This window comes from Erythrolamprus reginae, chromosome 2, assembly GCF_031021105.1.
Source record: "Erythrolamprus reginae isolate rEryReg1 chromosome 2, rEryReg1.hap1, whole genome shotgun sequence".
NCBI classification, from domain to species: Eukaryota; Metazoa; Chordata; class Lepidosauria; order Squamata; family Dipsadidae; genus Erythrolamprus; species Erythrolamprus reginae.
The window spans coordinates 180,946,342-180,971,054 of record NC_091951.1 but is presented as its reverse complement, the minus strand read 5'-3'; the positions used below and the strand labels follow the sequence as shown (position 1 = coordinate 180,971,054).

General features: G+C 42.8%; 1 protein-coding gene across 1 annotated transcript; it reads right to left on the bottom strand.

The window, feature by feature from the left end:
• Nucleotides 1-5,614: 5,614 nt before the first annotated feature.
• Nucleotides 5,615-24,424, bottom strand: ARF3 (ARF GTPase 3). Its single transcript, XM_070740596.1, has 5 exons — nt 24,273-24,424; nt 20,289-20,495; nt 18,113-18,223; nt 13,193-13,317; nt 5,615-7,471 (listed from the first exon to the last, which is right to left on the bottom strand). The coding sequence occupies exons 2-5, from the start codon at nt 20,434-20,436 to the stop codon at nt 7,310-7,312; spliced, it is 546 nt and encodes a 181-aa protein (XP_070596697.1). The 5' UTR covers nt 20,437-20,495; nt 24,273-24,424; the 3' UTR covers nt 5,615-7,309.
• Nucleotides 24,425-24,713: the final 289 nt, after the last annotated feature.

Genomic DNA, 24,713 nt, shown 5'->3' with positions numbered 1-24,713 from the left:
AGGAGGGGGATTGTCCCAAGGTCATCCAGCTGGCTTTGTGCCCACGTTTCTAACCTGGTGCTTTAACCATTACACCAAACTGTCTGTCTCTTTTGAGATGCTTTCCAACATTTCTCTTTATATTTGGTTTCTCTGCACTGCTCCCATCCCGAGACAGGTGATGGCACATTTCCAAAGAAAGAACTGAATCACAGGCATTCTTTGTACAATGGCTTTCTCCAATGTTTGAAAGAAACCCTTTAGACCTCAGGTAGATGCAGCACCTCTTCTGCTTTACAACAAAGCATCTGTTGCCCCTCACCCCTAGTTTTACATAAATCTGTCCAAAAAAAGGAGCCAAGTAAGTGAAGGCAATGGAAAAGTAGAAGGTTGCCGATCAGTTTCCGGTCACAATTCAAAGTGTTGGTTATGACCCATAAAGCCCTTCATGGCACTGGACCAGGATATCTGCGAGACCGCCTTCTGCCGCACGAATCCCAGCGACCGGTCAGGTCCCACCGAGTGGGCCTTCTCCGGGTCCCATCGACTAAACAATGTCATCTGGCGGGACCCAGGGGAAAAGCCTTCTCTGTGGCGGCTCCGACCCTCTGGAATCAGCTCCCTCCAGAGATTAAAACTGCCCCCACCCTCCTTGCCTTTCGTAAACTCCTTAAAACCCACCTCTGTCATCAAGTGTGGGGGAACTGAGACATCTCCCCCTGCCTATGTAGTGTTAGTGCATAATATGACTGTATGTATGTTTTTTTATATTGGGGTTCCTTGCTTTTATATTTTAAATGTACAAGTGTTATTTTAGATTTTGAATTATTAGATTTGTCAATGTATATTGTTTTTCTCACTGCTGTGAGCTGCCCCGAGTGTGCGGAGAGGGGTGGCATACAAATCTAATAAATAATAATAATAATAATAATTCTCCAGGGGGAGGATCAGGCCATCTTCAGAACAAGCTTGTGTGAGGTTCAAAGCACATCTTTGTAAATAATTGTCAAACATCAAAGACTTGACAGGGCATACACTGAGCTCAGATAAATTTACATTTCTGTAAATAAAGTTTGGTGCTTTGCAGCATGCTACTTCTCCCTTCAATTTTTAAAGTGAAAAAAAAAATCTTGAAAATATTAAAGTCTGGTGGACCGAAGTTTTTGTAGGCAAGGCAGGTGCTCTCTGAGTAACACAGCTCCTCTTCTCTGTATTATTTCATCTTCCAAAGAAGAGAAAGTCACACATTCCCATGTCGTGTGCCTAGCAATCAAAATCCTCCAGGAATTAACCCCCCTGATTTTCCCACAAGGAGGCAGCATACACTCAAAGTAATTTAGGCCTGCCTGGATGGAGACACCTACTTGAAAGCACAGCAATTGGTTTGGATGCCAATCAAGGTCCCTTTGGCTGTGACTCACGAGTGTGTGCCTGATGTACACCCACACATACAGCCCAAAACACTTCATTGCCTGAGGTGAAACACAGGGTAGAGTCCTTGAGTGTACAGAATTTGACTTATACACATAAAGCGAAGGAAAGATGAGAACTTGTACATATGAAGTTGGCAATTGAACACTATTCCAATATTGATGACAGGAAAATGTCCTCTACTGCATTGACTAGCTTAAGCCAATGATGGACAATTAGACGCACAGAATAATATACGCAGACTAAACCTCTGAATAATCTCCCATTTTAGATTCTAGGCAATGTTTATTCAAATATGAAAATATCTGTCCATTACCCTGGGGGGGGGGAATTATTGACCCCCTTGGAGAGGGTTCATAACTTGAGCGTCCTCCTCGATCCACAGCTAACATTAGAGCACCACCTTTCAGCTGTGGCGAGGAGGGCGTTTGGCCAGGTTCACCTGGTGCAACAGTTGCGACCTATTTGGACAGGGAGTCACTGCTCACAGTCACTCATGCCCTCACCACCTCGAGGTTCAACTACTGCAATGCTCTCTATATGGGGTTACCTCTGAATAGTGTTCGGAAACTTCAGATCATGCAGAATGCAGCCACGAGAGCAATTGTGGGGCTTCCTAGATACGGCTACGTTTCGTCAACACTCCACGGCCTGTATTGGCTGCCGATTATAGTTTCCAGCCACAATTCAAAGTGTTGGTAATGATCTATAAAGCCCTACATGGCATCAGACCAGAATATCTTCGGAACCGTCTTCTGCTGCACGAATGCCAGCAGCCAATATGGTCCCACAGAGTTGGCCTTCTCCGGGTCTCGTCAACGAAACAAAGTCGTCTGGCGAGACCTAGGGGGAGAGCCTTCTCTGTGGCAGCCCAGCCCTCTGGAATCAACTCCCCCCAGAGATTAGAACCTCCCCCACCCTCCTTGCATTTTGTAAGTTACCTATACCCACCTATGTCGCCATGTATGGGGTAATTGAGATATCCCCAGGCTAATATAGTTTATGTATGGTATGACTGAGTTGTATGGTTTTAATGATATGGGTTTTTAGATGTTTTTAAGTATTGGATTTGTCACATTATTTGTCACTGTTGTGAGCCGCTCTGAGTCTTCGGAGAGGGGCGGCATACAAATCTAATAAATTATTATTATTAAATTAATAACCTGAATATTAGTGTTCACAAAAAATTGGGTTTTTCAAAACATACCTTGCAGCCAGCAGAAGCAGTGATGACCCAAGACCACATTATATGCACTTCTATTATGTTTTGAGCTTATCTCTGACATTCAATCAAATCCCTTAATTTCTGAAAAGTTCTATAGTTATCCACAGCATGCAAAGTATTACTGTGGAATTATTTTATTCCTATTGCTATAGATGCAATGGATATTTCAATTCCTTATTCTCTTGAATATCTAATAGTATAATCTGATAACTCATTCTAAACAATAGATGTGTGCATATTCTTTCCTTAAGTTATTAAATCACCCTTAAATTAAGCAGGGTTCCCCCCCATTCTTCTGATGCTAAGTAAACAGACAAATGGAACCTAATTAATTGCACATTGAATTACAATATGTAAGACTACCAGAACAGGCTGAATGGTAATATTGATGGGAATACACTTTTATATCCCCTCACCTCCCAAGCATAAACCATAATAAATGAGTGTGCAGGACCACCCCTGGCTGCTACTCCCCATCTTTCATCACCTGCTGAGGTTAAGTCATAGGCTCATGTATATAAAAGGGATTTTTGTATAGCGGAACCACTATCAAAATGCAATTATTCAGAATTGCCACTAAAAAGCCCATTTTGGGGCCACTCATTATTTCCTTGAACACCAGTTAGTAATTGCTTTTCAAAGCAGAAGTATTATATCATATACTTATATAATTTATTTCCTAAGTTTCCAAACTAGCTTTTCCTAATTGTTGCTTTATTTAAAGCCATCAAATACTTCCAATATCACTTTCAAATTGTGGTTCACATTTGCCTGGAATTGCAATTTATGGTTTGCCAAAAGGAGACATCAAGTATGGGATATTTCTATTCATCAATTCAGTGCATGGAATATTTATTCTTGGGAACAATTTAAATAGGAACAAAAGGCATATTTGCTATAACAAAAGGAAGACTGTGGGCTTATTGTCAGTGGATGAGAGGGCTCTTTAAACATGGATAACTTCAGGACTATCGCTGACCTTGCTTATATGATTAAAAAAAAAAATTTAATCCAACATGGAGCCACCATGGATAACGCAGAGCCCTTCTCTGTAAAGATACATGACTAAATTTAAGGTGGGAAACTATGACCACTCGGGTGCTGCTAATTACATCTCTCTCTCTCATAATATGTGATGAATGGGCTGCTGGGAACCAACTCAGCCACACCTTCTTAAATTTTTCACCACTGGAAATACATTTCTATTGTGGTGAAAGAACAAGCCATCGTTCTTGGAGGTTTAAAGCATTTTCAAGGATGCAGAGAGTATAGAAATATTGCCTGCTCTCCTGGAATCATGAAACGAACTACAAGCATTCTAATTAAATGTCATGCTGCTCTTTGTTATTTGAGGAACGCTGCCTTTTCAGCAGCCTACTTCAATTACTTCCATGTGATAAGGAGACAAGATTCAATTATTTTAAACAATGTTTAATGGGATGATCTCTCCAGTTGCAACAGGGCGGCTCAAAAGCCTGAGTAAGGGGCAGAAAACCTTTAACTCCAAAAACATAATTCCAGAATCAGGCTGAAAAGACACACCGTGTGAATTGCTAAATTCAGGACTTTTCCAATTCCTTGAGGGTACTTATGTGAACTCCCTGGGCATAACACAATTTACTGTCAACAGATGAGTCTTTCCTGTACCAACAGAGAAAGCAGAATGGATATAAAATGAATGATTTTAGCCAGTGTCCCATTTATGACAAGGTCCCTAAAAACCACCATGCTTCCTAAAGTTAATGTATATACACAACTTCAAGTATTTAGTCCATAGATTCTGCTATCATGCCACACAGTTCAAATGCACACAAACCTCCTAGAATTTCATGCTATGCAAAGGGAACTCAAGGCCAGTCTGAGGCCTTTCTGATTTTAAAGAGTTTTTTTTATTTTAAAAAAAGATCTTTTCAGGAGTTGTAGAATCCCAATGGCAGTTTTAATTGGGCAGATGGACGGGTAGCCCTCCTGGGAAAAAAAATAATTTTCTAGTAAATTCTAAGAGTGAAAGCCGGTCCCAGAATTCAAGGACTTTGGTATTCCTGTGTCTCGTGATTATTTGACAATTGACAAGGGGAAGACAGGACACAAGGAAACCATGAAACAAAGCTTTTCTATCTCTACAGATTAAGCACAGTTGTGACCTCCCTTTCAGGCCTCCTCAATGTGCTTCTCTCAAAGGCACCAAACAAGGAAACAGGGTTCTTATGCAGACAAGCAGGTTTGGGTATGGGAAGCAATTTTAGGGCCTGATGCGTCCTCATTTTGGAGCAAGGAGCGGAACAGAGAGCCCAATCTGATGTCCTCAGCGTGGACAAGCTGCCTTCTTGGATTAGCGACTAATGGGATTTAGCAACTCATCCAATATCTCTCTTCAATACAGGAAAAGAGGGGGCTAAATGCCACTTTGGATTAAAGACGCCCCCATCTCATAGAGAAACACAGCTCTCCGTTAAGCTGTTTCTAATTAAAATAGTGCCTGCATGTCCATCACCGCTCCTGAGCAACCCAACCCTGGGCAAAAGGACCTTAGTGCTAAAGAGGGGGCAGGAAACGGGAGGGGGAAAAGAATGAAGATTCAAAATGAAAGTCACCAGTTAATATGGAGCTGTCAAGAGGCAGAAGGAAGCAAAGATCCCTGCCCTTTGGTCATGTGTGGAAGCCCAGAATCCTCTGCATGGAGCCCCTTAACCCACCCAAGCCCTTTGATTCATGGCACGCTCTCAGAAGTTAGCCAATTCTTAAAACAGATTTTTCAACTCTCAATTCAGGCTGGGAAAAGACAGGTGAGGCACAGATTTCAATTCAGAGAACTTGCATTTCCCAACTGAATGTTTGAATTGCCTTAAGACGCTAAGCTGTGTGTTCCAACAACAGAAATAGAAAGGAAACAACCATTCTGAGTTATGAACGGTGTCACGCTCATCCACCCCCCTCCCCGTACCAACCAATGGAAAAGAGCAGATAGGAGACAGTAGCTACATAAAACGAGTTTAATATCCAATGGGAGTGCACAGAGGTCATGGTGCATCCAACTGTTCAAAGAAGGGGGGGGGCAAGAAAAACACAAACAGGGAGCCATGGCCCAAAGTATGAAGAAATCAGAACTAGGGGAAAAGGAAAACCACTTTACACCAAGCAAAGGGGGCTGAGGTTTTGAGGGGGAAGTGGCAAGGAGAGCGCAAAAGAGGAATAAATACAACATTTGTCAGAAGTGGGGAGGGGAATACACAGTACCAACACTGTCCAGAGGCAGGGAGTGACCCGAAAGTTACATGCAGTGACCTGGGCTTGACCGTAATACAATCATTACTCCCCAAAATTAAACAAGGGAGGGGGGAGGAAAAACCCGACTCTGCCACTTCCCCCAGCATGGGGAAAAAAGAAACCTTCATGGGCCAGAGTACAAATCCAAGGGCAGCAGAGGGAGGGCGAGAGGGTTCTCCACTGGGGGTCATATCATGCAACAGGGCAGCCATGGGAGAGCCCCCTCCTCAGTGAGTTCCAAGGGGACGAGAAATAGCAAGTTGGTTGGTGGAAACATTTAGCAGCTGGGATGCTCCTGCAGGTGTGCATATACATCCCTTGGATGGAAAGTCCAGGCCAGGTAGACAAGGGTGGCATTAACATCTGCTCAGGTAGCTTTTGATAGCCACTGGTCCCAAAATCTCCTGCAGCAGCCCATCAATGCTGATCCCCTTTTGAGGAGGGGTCGAAGAGAAGAGGGGAAAAATATATATATATATATTTTTGCATGGCTTAGGAGACATTATTCAAGGCTGTAGTGCCACCATTTGGTCTAAGAGGTTGGAATGCAAACGATCCCGCTCATCAGCAGCATAACAGAGCTAACCGTATGAGTCACTAATAAAGATTGTGAACAGGGTGATAAAAGGGGTAGCAAGAAAGAGAGCAGGACATTCAATATGATTGCAATCTCATTAATGCCATCAGGGGGAGCCAGCTGATACAGATAGGACAGCAAGAACACACACACTCTAGTCTGGGGAATCTAAAATCCTTCTACTCCTCTCCCCCCACCCCCCACCCCGCCCCAATTCTTCCTTCACTGTCTCCCTCGGCCCACATGCACACGTGGAGGCTACACACCGTTTCCCTTATTCCTGGCCTCATGACACAGAAATTTTCCACCAACCTGCACCAACAGCACACAAAAGCAAGAAGCAGCTGCCACTGAGGAATATTGGTCACCTCTGAACAAAGAGAGCCAAATTTCACAGACCACCAAAAATACAAAAATTGATCCAACTAAAAGATAGGGGAGAGGAAAAGAAGAAAGAAAAGAAAGGGAAAAAAAGGAAAGAAAGAAAGAAAGAAAGGCCACAGAATTGGCATCCAACTCCCACTTGTCCCAACCCTCCCACCACACCCATATATTTTATTATCTCTCTATATATATTTATCACACACGCACGCGCACACACAGAGACCGTGCAAAAAATCCTGGCAGAACCAGAACATGAGAGAGAGAGAGAGAGAAATCAAAAGTTAGCCCCAACCATCCCCCTCCCGCCCCCAACAGCAACCGGTGCCGGCAAGAAAAGCAAACCCAACAGGGGAGGAAGGGCGTGACAGGGGAGGACAGGAGGGAGGGGATCAACCCAAAGTAGAACCAACAGTGAGGGGCTTAGCCCACCACCCTCCCTCCTGCACTCATTTCTTGTTCTTCAGCTGGTTGGCCAGCCAATCTAAGCCCTCGTAGAGGCCATCTCCGCTGGTGGCGCAGGTGGCCTGGATGTACCAGTTGCGATGGCGCAGTGAATGCAGGCCCAGCTTGTCCGTGATTTCTGCCGCATTCATGGCGTTGGGAAGGTCCTGCGGAAGGAGACAGAAAGGAAAGAGATGAGAAACTAGATACGACCAACAGTGCTCCAAGACTTTCAGAATGAAGACCCTAGAACAGAGGTCTTCAAACTTGGCAACTTTAAGACTTGTGGACTTCAACGCCCAGAATCCCAACTCCAACTCCCAACGATGCTGGCTGGAGAATTCTGGGAGCTGAGGTCCACAAGTCTTAAAAGTTGTCAAGTTTGGAGACTCCTGTCCTAGAACAAAAAGAGGGCTCAGGAAACAACCCCTGGATTTGGTGAGGAGCCTATGCCTTTTGAATACCCCCTTCTTCTGTCTGGGGTGGGCTAAACCAGTCCCATGCAGGGAGCTGGTAGGAATCTGCTGAAAGAAACCGTTTTTGGCCTGCAAAGCTTCTCCAACTGCTTCTCTATAGTAAGTTTTTCTCTTTCCCGTTTCTTTCTTAGCTTTCTTGTTCTGCCATCCGGTTCTGTGGACTTCATTCATGGCCTCTATGGGTCTCTACAGAGTCCAAATCCCAGAAACCGAAGCATGTAATTTTGAGGCACGAAGCTCATCAAAGCAGAGATATCAACCTTAAAATAGCTTTCGTAAGAAAGCTCTTGAAATCGCCTCCTGCTCTACACAAAGGCCTGAAATAAACATTGTAGAATTGCACAAACAATCCTCTCCCTCTGCTAGTTAGGAAGGATTTTATATGAAAAATCCAATTGCTGGCATGGAGGAAGTTTACACCTATTCAATGTGTTGTACTACTCAGTGATGTGAGCTTTTTATGAATTCCTAGTTCAAGCTCTAGCTCTCCTACCACATTCATCCAGTTGCTTTACGCCGAGGATTTACTCCCAAGCAAGCACTTTACAAAAAGGTATTTGGTGCTGTCACAAAATTGAAGCGGCACAAACTGTTTCTGTAAACAGTAACCATGTGTCAACTTTCTGTCCAAGTGACAGATGAAGAAGACAGGAGAAGACAAGGAATGAGAGGGAAGAGGCACCTGGATAAATCCCCATCCCATTTCACTTTAATAGAAACTTTTGATGATAGGATTAGAAGTACAATGTTAACTTCTATCAACATTCTCCTTTTCATTCTATTCATATGTGCAAGCTGGGGAATAATGCAGACATAGTTCAAACAATACTATTTTGCATAATTTAAACTGCTTTTGCCAATGACAGGGCATCAGAACCTGAATTTAAACCTTGTTTAGTATCTATTTTTAATTTCCAAGGAGTAGCAAAGTTACAGCATCCACTCTGAAGCATATTTTTCCAATGGAAGGAGATCATAAGAGGTGTTGAACAGACCCTAGATTCCCCTTCAGAAACCAAATTTAACTCTCAATCCCAGAATTGCTGGCCTTGGCTCCTTTCTACAGCACACACTTGCCAATGAGTGAGATTTGTTTTCCCTCAGTTTTCAGTTGTCCTTACTCGCACAGCAGAAGTGACGTGACCATTCATTTTTAATAACAACACAGAAGAGTGCACCAAAGCAAGGTAAGAGCAACCTCTCTTAACAGAGATAGCAACTGATGGAAGAAGCAAATGCTTCTGCACATGTTTGACACAACTCTTTGCCATGGAAAAGAATTATTTGCACCCATCTCCCACATCACTTAATGTGTTAACTATAAGCCACTTGCATGCTGGCCAGCTACACAATGTAGCAAGGGAAAAACTTTACAATCTAAGATAACACATACCATATTTTTCGTAGTATAAGACGCACCCTTTTTACCCCCCCCCCCAAAGGTTAAAAACTTGGGTGCGTCTTATACACCAAATGTACCCCCATCCAGCCACCTTCGGTCTTTGATCTCTGCCTCCCAGAATTTATCTCCTTGCCACCAACAGCACAGTCTGATTAGCACAAGCAACTGATCAGCCTCCCAACAGCAGCCGATTAAGGCTATAGGCAGGCCCATGTGCTAAACTGAAAGTGAAAATAAAACTGCAAGGAGGCAAATTGCTGGGAGGGAGAGGCAGAATTTTATTTTCTTGTGCTAATCAGTTGCTGAAACTGGATGAAAGGAAGTAACTCTATTATTATTATTATTATTATTATTATTATTATTATTATTATTATTTATTAGATTTGTATGCCGCCCCTCTCCGCAGACTCGGGCGGCTCACAAATCTAATATTAAAAAGTGTCTAAAAAACCCTTATTTAAAAAACAGACATACGCAAAAAATACCATGCATAAATTATATAGGCCAGGGGGAGATGTCTCAGTTCCCCCATGCCTGACGGCAGAGGTGGATTTTAAGAAGTTTACGAAAGGCAAGGAGTGTGGGAGCAAACCTAATCTCTGGGGGGAGCTGGTTCCAGAGGGTCGGGGCCGCCACAGAGAAGGATCTTCCCCTGGGTCCCGCCAGACGACATTGTTTAGTCAATGGGACCCGGAGAAGGTCAACTCTGTGGCACCTAACTGGTTGCTGGGATTCGTGCGGCAGAAGGCGGACCCGAAAGTATTCTGGTCCGATGCCATGAAGGGCTTTATAGGTCATAACCAACACTTTGAATTGTGACCGGAAACTGATCAGCAACCAATGCAGACTGCGGAGTGTTGGTGTAACATAGGCATACCTAGGGAAGTCCATGATTGCTCTCGCAGCTGCATTCTGCACGATCTGAAGTTTCCGAACACTTTTCAAAGGTAGCCCCATGTAGAGAGCGTTACAGTAGTCGAACCTCGAGGTGATGAGGGCATGAGCGATTGTAAGCAATGACTCCCGGTCCAGGTAGGGCCGCAACTGGTGCACCAGGCGAACCTGGGCAAATGCCCTCCTCGCCACAGCTGAAAGATGTTTCTCTAATGTAAGCTGTGGATCGAGGAAGACGCCCAAGTTGCAGCCCCTCTCTGAGGGGGTCAGTAATTCCCCCCTCCCAGAGTAATGGACAGACAGGTGGGATTGTCCTTGGGACAATAACTATAAAGGTCTAGAATGTTCAAATTATTAGATATTTTTAAAGACTGCTTTATTATTGTTCTAGACAACTTAATAAAATGAAGCTTTTTAAAATAAATGCTATTGCTATTGTATCTTCTTTTAAATACCAGAGAACAATGTATACTTTAAACAGGACCTGTGCAAGTCTAATCTGAAATGTAACACTGTCCTGTTTAGTATTAAGATAAGGCAGCTGAGTTAAATCCTGACATAGTCATGTTTGGAGTAGATCTATTTAAATAATTGGGAGGAGTTTAGTGTGACTACATTTAAGAAAACTTTCTGGCATTAATACTGCCATAATGTACATTTCTCCAATTCTTTGCTGTTTCTATTAGTCAGGCACACATGCAGAGAAATACACAGCAAACAGCGTGCCCCCACCCTCCTCGCCTTTCGTAAGCTCCTTAAAACCCACCTCTGCCGTCAGGCATGGGGGAACTGAGATATTCTTTCCCCCTAGGCCTTTACAATTTATGCATGGTATGTTTGTTTGTACGTATGTATGTTTGGTTTTACAATAAGGGTTTTTTAGTTGTTTTAGTATTGGATTTACATGCTGTTTTTATTACTCTTGTTAGCCGCCCCGAGTCTACGGAGAGGGGCGGCATACAAATCCAATAAATAAATAAATAAATAAAATAAATATCATCTGTGCTGTTTGCTGGGAGGCAAAGGCAGATTGTTTCCCCCTTGTATCCCTCCCTCAAAACTAAGGTTCGTCTTATACTCCAATGCATCTTATACTCCCAAAAATATGGTATGCAAATGAACATTTTTTGAAGGCGGGAACTGAAACGGCCCTGGACTACAAAAAAGAGGATTCTTGATCATTCTTGTCTGTTATATACACATGGGCCAGTAATTTATCAAGTAGAGTCCCCAAAGAAGTGACCTAGAACAGGGGATGGCTTACTTCCTGTCGCCTCATGGGTTACATGGAAAGAGCTCTACACCTGTGATGGTGAACCTATGGCACGCATGCAGGAAAAGTGGCATGGAGAGACATTTCTCGGGCACGTGAGCTTGTGCACCAGTTGGTTTCCGGCACATGCATGTGTCCCAGCCAGCTGGTCTTCACATGTACATGTGTAGCAGAAACCAGAAGACCAGGTGGCCAGTGTTCATGCCCACACCAGAAACTGGAAGAGCAGCCACCTGGTGTACACATGGGTACCGGGCAGCTGCTCTTCCGGTTTCCGGCATGAGTCCATGCGTGTTCCCGTTTCGGCACTCAGTGCCGAAAAGGTTCACCAACACTGGTCTACGCAATGTAGCAACCACAAGAAAGGGTTGGGCTTGCTTCTCAACACTCATGAGACAGGGAAACGCAGACGGAATGATGCACCTTACCAAGAAGAAGCTGCATGTGCCAATGTTAAATAGACTAATATGAAAGTCTCTTAATTAACTGCACCTGATACAGAAACTTTATTTGTGTGTATTAAGTAAAGGTATTTTCGAGTTGAAGAATTCTGAGTTCAACTTTAAGTTTGTAGATATGAAAGGGGTTCATTTGGGAAAAGAAACAAGCAACCTTTCTTTGCTAAGCTTCTTAAGTAAGGCATCATTAAAGGTCCACCTATTTTCTTCTTGGGGAAAGAGATGCTGTGGTGGGTGAGGTGTTTCATAGTTGGGACATCTAATACAGGTAATCTCTGACTTACAACAGTTTGTTTAGTGAGCAATCTAAGTTACAACAGCACTAAAAAACCTCACTTATGACTGGTCTTCACACATAGTCACATGATCAAAATTCAGACAGTTTGCAGCCGATTCATATTTATGACGGTTGCAGTGATCTCCTTTTGTGATCTTCTGACAAGCAAAGTCAATTGGGGAGCCAGATTCACTTAGCAACAGTGTTATTAGCTTAACAACTGCAGTGATTCACTTAGCAATTGTGGCAAGAAATGTCAAAAGAATAGGGCAAAATCCTCTTTGTAAATGTCACACTTAGCAACAGATATTTTGGGCTTAATTGTGGTCTTACGTTGAAGACTATCTGTAGTGACTTGTTTCATAATGTATGGAGAAAAAAATACAAATGGGGAGAGAAGAACAGAAGGAGGAATGGGGGGCGGGGGCGAGGGGGAATGTCAGCCCTTAAGCTTGCCTAGATCAGGAAACATTAGATTAACAATGTGGTTGTGTTTTTCCTTCCCTCTTTCCAACACTACTCCCCTCCCAGGACTCAAGGAATCCTTCTGCCCTTTTTATTTTTCTAATCCCTTCTGAGTATTTCCCTTAAGGCTTCTACATCATTCTCTATAGAGCAAAAGCAGGGGTCTCCAACCTTGGCAACTTTAAGACTTGTGGACCCCTGGAGCAAAACTACCATACATGGACACGGGTGGATGTATGCATTGAATGGAAGAGAGAACAAGTAGTCCTCTGGAGCTCTACCTTCCTTACGTATCTCACAAATGAACCCAAAATCTTTTCTCCTGAAGGAGTGTGATTCTCAAAACACCTACCATCTTCCAAACAGGGTTTCTCCTGAATTAGTGCATAAATTGGTGACACGCTGTGAATCCTAAGCTCATCCATCAACAGAAAAAGATGATACATGCCCTTTTCAAATCTCATTGTCAAAATTATTCCTGATCCACAGCAAACTAGTAGACAGAATGTACTTAGGTTGGATGCAAATATCAACTATTCTCCATAGTTGGGAGAGACCTGCCAAACGTTCCTGCCCCCAAAACAGACTTGACCTGGAACCAACCAGCCTAATCTTCAAAGCAGTCGGCCCGTTCCACACTCACCTGCTTGTTAGCAAAGACAAGGAGAACGGCATCTCGCAGCTCATCCTCTGCCAGCATTCTCATCAGTTCCTCACGTGCCTCATTTACTCGTTCTCGATCATTGCTGTCCACTACAAAAATCAGGCCTGAAAGAGAATATAGGTCTATTTATTTAAGAGTACAGAAGAAATATACAATTAAAAGAAACTGGGTACAGTGGTACCTCTAGTTACGAACTTAATTCGTTCCGTGACCAGGTTCTTAAGTTAAAAAATTTGTAAGAAGAAGCAATTTTCCCCATAGGAATCAATGTAAAAGCAAATAATGTGTGCGATTGGGGAAACCACAGGGAGGGTAGAGGCCCTGTTTCCTCCCAGGAGGCCCCACAGAGGCTTCTCCCCGTCTTTTCCAGCCCTGTTTCCTCCCAGGAGATTCCTAGAGAGGCCCCACGGATGCTTCTCCCTGCCTTTTCCGGCTACAGTTTCAGAAGCTCGGGTTTGTAAGTGGAAAACGGTTCTTGAGAAGGGGCAAAAAAATCTTGAACACCCGGTTCTTATCTAGAAAAGTTTGTAAGTAGAGGCGTTTGTAGGTAGATGTATTTTGTAAAGCAAAGTATGAACACATGGAAGGTGGAATTATGACTCCTTCAAAAGAAGGCAGGTTAACATATCAGAAGTTCTGATTATTACAATGGGAAGATCAGTCACTCAAAAGTGCTGGAAACTTACAGAGAACAGCAAGGATATGAAAAAGCCACCACTTTGCATTCTTTAATGGGAAGAGGAAGAAAAGACTTTCCCTTGGAAGCCCACAAGTTATTTACTAAACAAGACAGATGGAAAGAAAAAAAATCCACTGGACTTTGAGTCACATTTCCAAAACAACAGTCTTAATAAATTTACTACAGTGTTTCCCTGAAAATAAAACCTTGAAATAAGTGCTTGGCTTTATTGCCATGCACTCAAAAGCCTGATTGGGCAGGAGATGTCTTATTTTGGGGGAAACAGGGTAGTAGATTAATTTTGGGCTGACAATCATAACACATTTTTACTTTTCCCTTGTCCTAAATACAGTACATGAATTGGCCTAGTTTTCACACTTGATTGGCAGAACTATGCACTAAATGAAAACACCAGCTTTTTAACTCTTCCCTTATTTAAAGACATTGCCTTATAAACCAATGCCCAAAAAGAAGATAGAAGTCCAATCAAGGTGTTTAAATCAGCCAATTAATCTTATACCTTAATCAAGCAGCCCACGTTAAGCTGCCAAATTCAAGAAATCAAGGGTTCTTTTATAGTGCATGGATTTCAAACTGTATCAGATTATCATAAAACCCTAATTCTGCAGGCTAGAAATGTTCTACTGGATCATACTGAGTAACTCCGATTAGAGCCACTACAAAGCAGGTTATTCTACACCAGTTTTGCAAGACAGGCAAAAAAAGCAACTACTTCAAAGATTTTTTTCCCATGTATCTAGCTTGCTCACACATGCCTGAATAAGTAATTTGTGGACAGAACAGAAAGTTTGAAAAAATGCAAAAAGGCATTTGGTCAATTAGATGCAATTCCTAATTTGCCTGAAGTGAGTAGCTATTTAAAGCCTTGAAAATTAAAGGAATAGGTTTTTTTGGTCGAGTTGCAAAGCTTATTTCACCGCCAGATTGTTTTTAGGGTTAGCAAGGAGTTCATAATTCTCAATATATGCATACCATTGTATAACCTATAACCACTGCATAAATTTAAATCTCAGCCGAGTCCAAGATAATTATCTCACAGGGGGAAAAAAGAAATTAAGAAACAAACAGCAGTGTTATCAGACACGTAAACTTGCTGAGCATCTTGGCTGCTTAGAAATCACTGCTTCATTTTGAAACTGAGAGACAGCTACTGCTTAATCATTGCCTCCCTTGTAAAGAATGTGTCAAAGGCTTCAAATGGACTCTGCAATTAAAGTTGTTTAGACAGCTCTTCCTAATACAACATTCTCTAGTTGGCTTACAAAACAGACCAATCAATTGAAAGCTTTTAAAAATCACAAAAGTGTGCAAAGGGAAGGAAGCTAACAGACTACTTGTGGCTGTGTTTGGACCTATTATATATATTGCCTCTATATGGATTCAATAATTTTTCAAAATATAAACAGTTCCAGTACAATGAAGCCATATAATTAAAACAACCCATTGCCTAACAAACCCATGTCAGCTAAAAGATACCTGGTGTACAGATGCCTTAGAAAGCACCATTATCTGACGGGTGTTGTGAGTGCTCCTCTGGTAATGCCAGATTCTGAGGAGGATGAGCCAGGCCCATCTGGATACCCTTGGGCCAGTGGGGTTGCCAGCTGATGCAGAGAGTGAGAGTGATGGAGAAATAGACCTGGATGAACCCGAGAAACCACCAGAGGGGGCAGATATGTCAATGGGGGATTGTTCCAAGTCAGAGGACGAAGGAGACATTAGAGTGAATGAGCCACTCTTAGATGCTAGATTCAGGTTACAAAGCAGACAACAACACTTGTATGGTAAAAGGAAATAATTTGTAGTTTTAACTCTAGGGGTTTTGCTGATCACTCCCAGCTGGTATAAAAGGGAAGGATCTTGGGTTCTAGGACACGCTCCTCTAAATACCTGATTTCTGCTCTGCAAAAGTCCTCTGCTAGAAGCTGCCTGCCTATCAGAATGTGGTGAACTGACTTTTATACCCTACCACTCATTGCCTATTTTATCTTGCTGGAATGCAATTAGGCCTGAAGCTGGTGCCTTTCCCAAAAGCTTATCTGATAACTTCGCAGCAGAGAAATCTCTTCCACGAACTTTTAAAGACTGAATTTTTCTTGTAAATGTTGCTTTTTCAAATAAAGAGTGTAATTCTAAGCTTAAATCGTGGCTTTTAGCTGCTTGTTTCAATCTGAAAAACCCGGGATAGAACAGAGGGTGGACATCTTTAAGTGCCGCACAAGAGCTTAGCTCTGAAAACAGCAGCAACTTCAAATGGGTTTCTAGTTAAGAAGCAAAGGAGCCTTAACCCTGCTGTTCTGTTCGAAAAAAGTTCCTAATGTTATGTTCCCGGGTCACCCTGACCCGGACCGAAAACTCTTCATTTGCAGTGCTTATGTTTGGTCTTTTTGAAAGCTTTTTTCACCTGGAAACATGTTTGAACATTTCTGCACACAATGGAATGAAAATTGAACTGAAAAAATTAATCCTTATTGGTTTATTTTGCACATAAATGTGCCTCCCCCCCCCCGTTTTTGTGGAAGTTTTTTCAATTTATGGATAGTTTTGCTTGCAAAATCCATTCTATTTTACTAAAGTTGGTGTGGGATTGGTAGCTTGAACATTTCTGCACACAATGATATGAAAATTGAACTGAGAAAATTAATCCTTATTGGTTTATTTTGCTCATAAATGGGCCCCCATGCTTATACTCAAATAGGCTTATACTCGAGTAGGCTTATACTCGAGTATAAAATGATATGGTCTTATATTCAAAAATAAACCAATAAGAATCATTTTTTTTCAGTTCATTTCTATTTTTCTTATGTTTAGGATTGTTCAATTTAGTATATCAAAACTTTTGAGTTTATTGATAATTTTGCCTGCAAAATGCATTCTATTTTACTATTCTATTTTGGTGTGGGATTGGTAGCTTGAACCTTTCTGAACATAATGATATGAAAATTAAACTGAAAAAATGATCCTTATTGGTTTATTTTGCTCATAAATGGGCCCCCATGCTTATACTCAAATAGGCTTATACTCGAGTAGGCTTATACTCGAGTATAAAACAATAAACCAATAAGAGTCATTTTTTTCAGTTCATTTATATTTTTCTTATATTCAGGATTGTTCAATTTAGTATATCAAACCTTTTGGGGGAAAATTCCTTAGGGATTTGTAGCCTTAAAAAATATAAATTGACACGAAATTCAAAAAGGATGGGGGGAGGGGCTTTTTGATCAAAATAAAAATATAAGTCTCAATTTTTCCAGTTCAATTTTCATATCATTATGTTCATAAATGTTCAAACTAGTTTTCCAGTGGAAAAAGTTTTCAAAAAGACCAAATTCAAGTACCTAAAAAAAATCATTTTGATCCGGGTCTATATGACCCGAACAGAGTAAATGTGACTTTTTTTTTGCCAAGAAAAAATTTTTTCCCCCACCCCCACAAATATTTTTTTGATGATCAGCATTGTTAAATTGAGTAAATGAATGCATAAGATTTTAAAGAATATTTCGGATTTGGAGCATAAAAAAATAAAAAGTGAAAATTGTTGCAAGCAGCCAGGGGGGGGGGGAGGCCTTATTTCTGATGTTAAAAAAACAGTAAGAATCATTTTTTTCAGTTCCTTTATATTTTTCTTATATTCAGAAATGTTCAAGGTACCATTCCCACACCAACTCCAGTAAAATAGACTGCATTTTGCAAGCAAAACTATCCATAAATTGAAAAAACTTTCACAAAAACGGGGGGGGAGGCACATTTATGGGCAAAATAAACCAATAAGGATTAATTTTTTCAGTTCAATTTTCATTCCATTGTGTGAAGAAATGTTCAGACTACTTTCCAAGTGAAAAAAGCTTTCAAAAAGACCAAACATAAGCACTGCAAATGAAGAGTTTTCGGTCCGGGTCAGGGTGACCCGGGAACATAACATTAGGGAGGTTTTTTTTTTCAGCAAGAAAGAAACCTCCCACCCCCCCAAAAAAATTCTCATAGAGAGAACCCCTGAAATGATGAAAAGTCATGAAATTTCAAGTTTCAGATATGCAGGGAAAATTTTTTACAGGGTCTCAAACCTTGATTTCGGGTCTCACAGACCCGAACAGAACAGCAGGGTTAAATATCTGCTAGTGTGAAGAGCAGGGGGAAAGGGAAAGCACCACTTCATTAATCCCAATAAAGGAAATATTTCCCATTTGCTCTTCCCATACCTTGGGTATTCTGAAAGTAGTGTCGCCAGAGGGGGCGTATCTTGTCCTGGCCACCAACATCCCATACAGTGAAGCTGATGTTCTTGTATTCAACTGTCTCAACATTGAAACCTGAGGAAGAATAACATAGTCAGAATTTGGGCTGCATAGCAGAAATATAGCCCACTCTGGCAAACAACACAGAATATGAAGGGGCATCCAAGAGCAGAACTGAGAATCAGCATTGCAGAAGTCATAGCTAGTCTTTATATTCAGAAGTAACATCCCTAGTCTTAACAGGACTTGGCCTATATTTATAAAAGTGCAGATGGATGTATTGCACCAAGATTAAGTTGGCAGGCCTGCTTTTCCATCTAATGCCATCTCTATGTAAAAATGAAAGGAGATAATTCTCCTGCTTACATTTATAATTTAAAAGAGGACCTTAAGCTTCAACATTCATCAACAAGAAGTACTTACTGATAAACACGTTGCAGTGAGAGATCTTAAAAGCACACCACATCCCCAATCAGAATCCCAGCTGTGGAAAAACAGCAGGTTTCAAGCAACCAGAAGCCCCATAACATTACTAGCTCTCAGTAATCTCCACAAGTGAGTCATCTTTTCCCACATACTTGGATGAAAATCAAAAGATGCAATCCATGAAGCACCATTGCTATGCAATCTGTTCACAGGGGTCCAGCATAAGCACGTCTAATGAATGGAGTCTGCGCAGCAACGTTGTACAGCCAATTGCACTCCAAACACCTTTGGAGGCCCTTCAGTGTATAACAATGCTATTTTTCCAACATCTTTTGCAAACACATTAGCTCATTTTCAGTGTTAAAAGGGGGACAGGAGAGCTCTGTTGTATTCAGAGACAACAATGACATTTTGATGGTAATGGTCTATGATGGGTAAAATGGAGTCTCCAAGCAGAAAACCAAGGGACGCGGTGGCTCATGGGCTATGATGCTGAGTTTGTTGATCGAAAGTCGGCAGTTCCACAGTTCGAATCCCTAACAGAGTGAGATCCCATTACTCGTCTCAGCTTCTGCCAACATAGCAGTTTAAAAGCATGTAAAAAAAATGCAAGCACAAAAAATAGGGGCCACCTTTGGTGGGAAGGTAACAAACATTCTGGCCCCTATTTTTGTGCTTGCATTTTTTTACATGCTTTTAAACTGCTATGTTGGCAGAAGCTGAGACGAGTAATGGGCCCTGCATAAGACCAATATAACGAGAATTACAGCACACAGAAATCCACAGATGGTGCTGGGGGCAGGCTAGGCTTGTCAATACAAGGACAGTTTCAAAACCGAAGAGCCAGTGCTGTCTGTTAGGGATTCGAACTGTGGAACTGCCGACTTTCGATCAACTTTCGATGAACTGTTTTGAAACAGATGAGCATTGCCCCCTAGAGTTGGGAATGACAAGCACCTATGTGCGAGGGGAACCTTTACCTTAAGCAGCCTGAGCAGCAGTTGCATGGAAGAAGGTTTTTTCATTATGGGGGTTGCATGCTCTTTGCATTTTCTAAAAAGATCTTAGTAATCCCTTAAGATATTCAGATCAGATAGATCTCTGGATCATTTCAGATCGATCTGGCTGACATTTTTACTGCACAAAGGCAATTTCAGAATGACTGTGTGATTAGAAGCCAAATATTCACTATTAGGAAGACCTTGCCCTAGTAGCCCTCGTAAAATGCCAATAATAAATCACGTATATGATGGCATCACAGGCAGGTTTTGCCCATGTGTGTGTGTGTGTTTCATTTTTCATCTAACTGATGCCCAGAACTGTGAGTCACCCTCATTAAGTCTAATGTGTGCCACATCAGGGAAAGAAAAAAATAGTAGTTCAGATGACAAAATGACAAGGAAATGACATTAAGTCAGCCTTAACTTGACCTGGTGCCCTCCAGATGTGTTGGATTTCAACTCCCATAATTCCAATCAACTGGAGAAAGATTATTTCAATTTATCGGCTTACATGGCTACAACATACCAATCTTTCCAGAAATTGACACAAAATCCCTGTAAAGTACACAGGAAAGATCCCATGGGAAATAAGATATTTTCTTATGCTACTGCCCTGAAATGACAGTCCAGATTCATTCTGCAACCATTCTCATGCTCACAGTTCCACTTTAGAAATGAAAGGAAAGTACTTTCCAAAAACAAGGAAGCCATACCAATAGTAGGGATAGTGGTGACAATCTCTCCCAGTTTCAGTTTGTAGAGGATGGTGGTTTTCCCAGCAGCATCAAGACCCACCATAAGGATTCTCATCTCTTTTTTGCCAATCAGGCTCTTCAGCAAGTTGCCAAATATGTTCCCCATGGTAGCAAGTTCCAACAGTGCAGGATTAGGCTTCTTCTGTTCAGCTGGTGTCAAAGGTCCTGCAAACGTGGACAATGCTATTAGATGGAGAAACAATAGCTGCCCTTAAAATGTCTTGGGGTGATCAACAGAACCATAGGAACAAATCTTGAGACTAGAGTGGCTCTTCAAACACTGTAGAACTTCGCCTCAATCAGTACACTTGACAGATTGGCTAGAATTGACAATAGTGAGCATCTACCTTTGTATTAGCAGACCTACAAGAAGGTAGGTTAGAGTAGCAGATAAATTATGCACCTTCTTATAGATCTTCTATGAGGTTTCCTGGTTCTAAAACATTTCTGAAGTCCAAATACATTCAGATACTTAACCACAAAATCTCTTAACTCAAATGCAATAGGCACTCCTTGAAATCAAAACAATACTCTCAATGATTGACAATACAAAGACATATAGGGAAGTTCTCTCTTATTAACTCACTCACACACATATTTAACATGAGAACTCAAGTTGCCATCAAAAACCTCTTGAATAAGGGTGCACAATTGGTTTCAAGCTTAGGGCTTACTTTTAAGTGAGTAGCAACCAGAGGCTATACTCCAAAAAATGCTCTGAGCCAAGACAAAGAAATAGGTACAGGACAAAAACAATGCTTTGACATTGTTTACATTTAAGTGTAATTACGATATAATTAATATATTGCTTGCATTGTTTGCACTTAACAACAGTAAAGATTACAAATTGATAACTTTTCAAGTAGCTCCGAGGATTATGTCCAAAACTTTGGGAAGCTGCAAAAAATAAAAAAAATCTCAAGGCTACCTGTTAACTTCAATCAAAAGAAAAAAAAGTATAACATGAACTGAAAGCTTGCTTTCCTGAAACCTTCTACAATTAAAATTTAACAAACCCTGTTTACCTACCATGCATTTTCCCACAATATTGTCTACATACATTTACAGCACTGGAGTTACTTGAAAGAGAAATATATCAATTTTTATGGTTAGGCATTTTTTAGTTAGTTGGTCAACTGGTGGCCATTCTTGGTCAAAGAAAAATGAAAACAGCAACTCATTACAGTAGCCTCATAATTTGTCTGCCTTCCCTTCAATAATCATGGAATATTAATCTCATTTGAACATTTCCTCACTGAGGCTTAACAACATTCATTTCTTTTAAAGCTCTCTGATACATACAAATCACTGCCTAAGTTATCAAGTGCACATTAACTTCTAAAAGCAAGTAAAACAAAATAAAATCAACCCTCATTATAAATCATACTTTTTCACCAAGTATGCAACTTTGAGTAGGGTCAAGTGCAGTAGTGGGCTACATGAATTTAATACAGCACACCCAGGCCTGAATATTAAGGAATAAAAGGAAAATTCTATTGTGTATTCCTATAAGAATACAAGGCCAAAACCAGTATACCTTAGTAGAAGGAGACATACAGAAGATAAAAAATGCATTTAAGCTTCAGATTATGTGTTATGTTTTCACATAGATGCAATCCAATTTGGAAGAGTTCAGGGCATTTACATGAGATAATTGCTTATTTTTCATCTCATATTATTTTTATCTCCTAGTCCCACTAGAAAGTTATTTTTGAGGAAGTCTGCTTTTTTAGGAGGCAACTGGACTTTCTTGGTTTTTTCCTTTGAAGACATTTCACTTTTCATCTAAGAAGATTCTTCAGTTCCTACTGGATGGTGGATTGAAGCTTCTTGGATGAGAAGCAAACCGTCTTCAAGGGGGGAAACATAAGAAAGTCCAGATTCCTCCTGAAAAATAGCACCTTTTGGATAATCATGACCTGGATGACTGAGAATCTTTACAATCCGAGGAAAGAACATGCATACATAAGACCAGGGGTTGGCAAAGTTGGCTCTTCTACGACTTGTGGACTTCAATTCCCAGAATTCCTGAGCCAATCTCGCTAGCTTAGGAATTCTGGGAGTTGAATTCCACATGTCATAGAAGAGCCAACTTTGCCTAGCCCTGCATAAGACCAATATAACGAGAATTACAGCACATAGAAATCCACAGATGGTGCTGGGGGCAGGCTAGGCTTGTCAATACAAGGACAGTTCAGTCCTGTGAGAAACCCTTTCATATTAGTAAAAAGCAAACTCGAGGCAAGGGGACACATGTGCCAGGCACCGCCTGTCACACAACGCATGCCAAGCACACTTCACAGGGCCAATGCTTAGACCTTGGCTGATTCCCCCCCCCCAAAAACACATGCCCAGCAAAAACATGGGCGTTTAGAAATGAGGCTTAGCTTCCCTGCCCCAAACTCCCCAGGGCAAGAAAAGGGACCCCTAGGAGCCTTGATGGCACAGTGATTAGAGTTCAGTACTGCCAGCCGCTTCTGCTGACTGCTAGCTGTAGTTCACCAGTTCAAATCTCACCAGGCTCAAGGTTGACTCGGTCTTCCATCTGAGGTGGTTAAAATGAGGAGCCAGATTACTGAGGGCAAAAGGCTGACTCTGTAAACCGCTTAGAGAGGACTGTAAAAGCACCGCGAAGCGGTATATAGGTCTAAGTGCTATTGATTTTGACTTTGGCAGTTTCGGGAGGCGTATCATCCACACAGCGCAGAATCCCAGCTCTGGTTTAGCCTGGAAGATGCCCCCCTTTTTCTTCAAAGACGCTTTGCCTCTTTTCCATAGCTCTTCAGTGGGATTTTTAGTTGGGGGAAAGATCAGAAGCAACGTGAGAAAATATTAATTTACTGAAAGAGTAGTAGATGCTTGGAACAAACTTCCAGCAGAGGTGGTTGATAAATCCACAGCAACTGAATTTAAACATACCTGAGATAAACATAGATCCATCCTAAGATAAAATACAGGGAATAGTATAAGGGCAGACTAGATGGACCATGAGGCCTTTTTCTGCCGTCAATCTTCTATGTTACTATGTTAAACCACAATTATTGCAGCCTTTCCCCCCCCCCCCCCGTCCACCCACCCCGCTTCTTTTCCTACTTACCTTAAAAAATGACGCCCGGGCCTTAGCAGTCAGGAGGGGTGGACGTTTCTCTCTCTCCACCTTCCACCCCCCAAAAAACACCTCTTTTTCAAACGGCTACCCGCCCGGACTCTCCCCCTCCCTCACGACGCCCCGCCTGAGCGGCACCCACCGAAAGGGGCACCCGGGTGCCATCCCTTCACGCAGCCACCCGCGTGGTGCAAAACACGCAGCCCCCCCCCCCCCCAATTCTCCTCACGGAAACCCGCGCCTACGGCTGTGGGAAGAATCCTTCGGTCGTCGACGGTGGCGCCGTCTCCGTTGCCACCGAACCTGCGACACCCACCCACCCGCCACCCCGGTCGTTGCGGAGAGCGCGCGCGCGCGGTCCCGTGGCCCCCGGCGCTGCAGCCGTTTGGACGCCCGCCCGCCCTCCCTTGTCATTGTTTCGGCTTCCAAAGGACCGACCGCCGCTAAACCTCGCTCCCCGTTTAATACGCACGGCCTCCCTTCCTCCGTCTCCCACCCACCCACGGTAAACGCCAGGCAGCCGGCACCCCGGTTCTCCCGCCTCCAACCATTGGCCCAGCCTCTCCTTCCTCGCCCTTTGGGTGACTTTTTTCCGGCCGCCGACCGGCCTCCTTCCATTTTCAGCCCCCCCACACCCTCCGCCCTCTCCCTCCGCCCCGCTGTCGACGCTCGCCTCCTTCTCCTTTCAGCGGCGGGGTTTCTTCCTTCTACAACCGCCCCCTCCACCCCCACTTCCCCAGCCCCCTCCCCCCGCTTTCACTCTGGTCACCCGCGGCGGCTTCGGTCGCAAAGCGAGACCGCGGTGGGGGGGCGGCCCGGAGAGCGAGCAAACCCACCTGCTCCTCCCGCGTGCGCGCCTCCGCCTCCCGCTTGGCCCCAGCTGACTCGGCACTCTCTGCGTCGTTCCCCTTCCAGCCGGAAGCAGCAAGCGGCGGCGGCGCGGCGGAGAGCAGCAATCAAGCAGGCCCGTGGACACGAAGCTCTCGCGATATCTCCGCCCACCCGCCCCCCTCGCCCAAATCGGGTCGAGGGCGTTCGTCTCGCGAGACTGTGTGCGGCCGTCGTCTCCATGGTAGCAGCTGCTCTGCTGCGCGCGCGCGTGGGGGGGGGGGGCGGAGAGGGAGGGGGAGCGGGGAACACTGCCGCATGGAGGGGCGTTTTTGAGTTGCATCTTTGATGCCTTTGAACCCTCCAGTTTCAATGGTTTCAATTGGTGTTTGCTATCGGAGGGCTGCTGTGTGGTGGAATGGCTTGTCAGCTCTTATATTGATTTATTT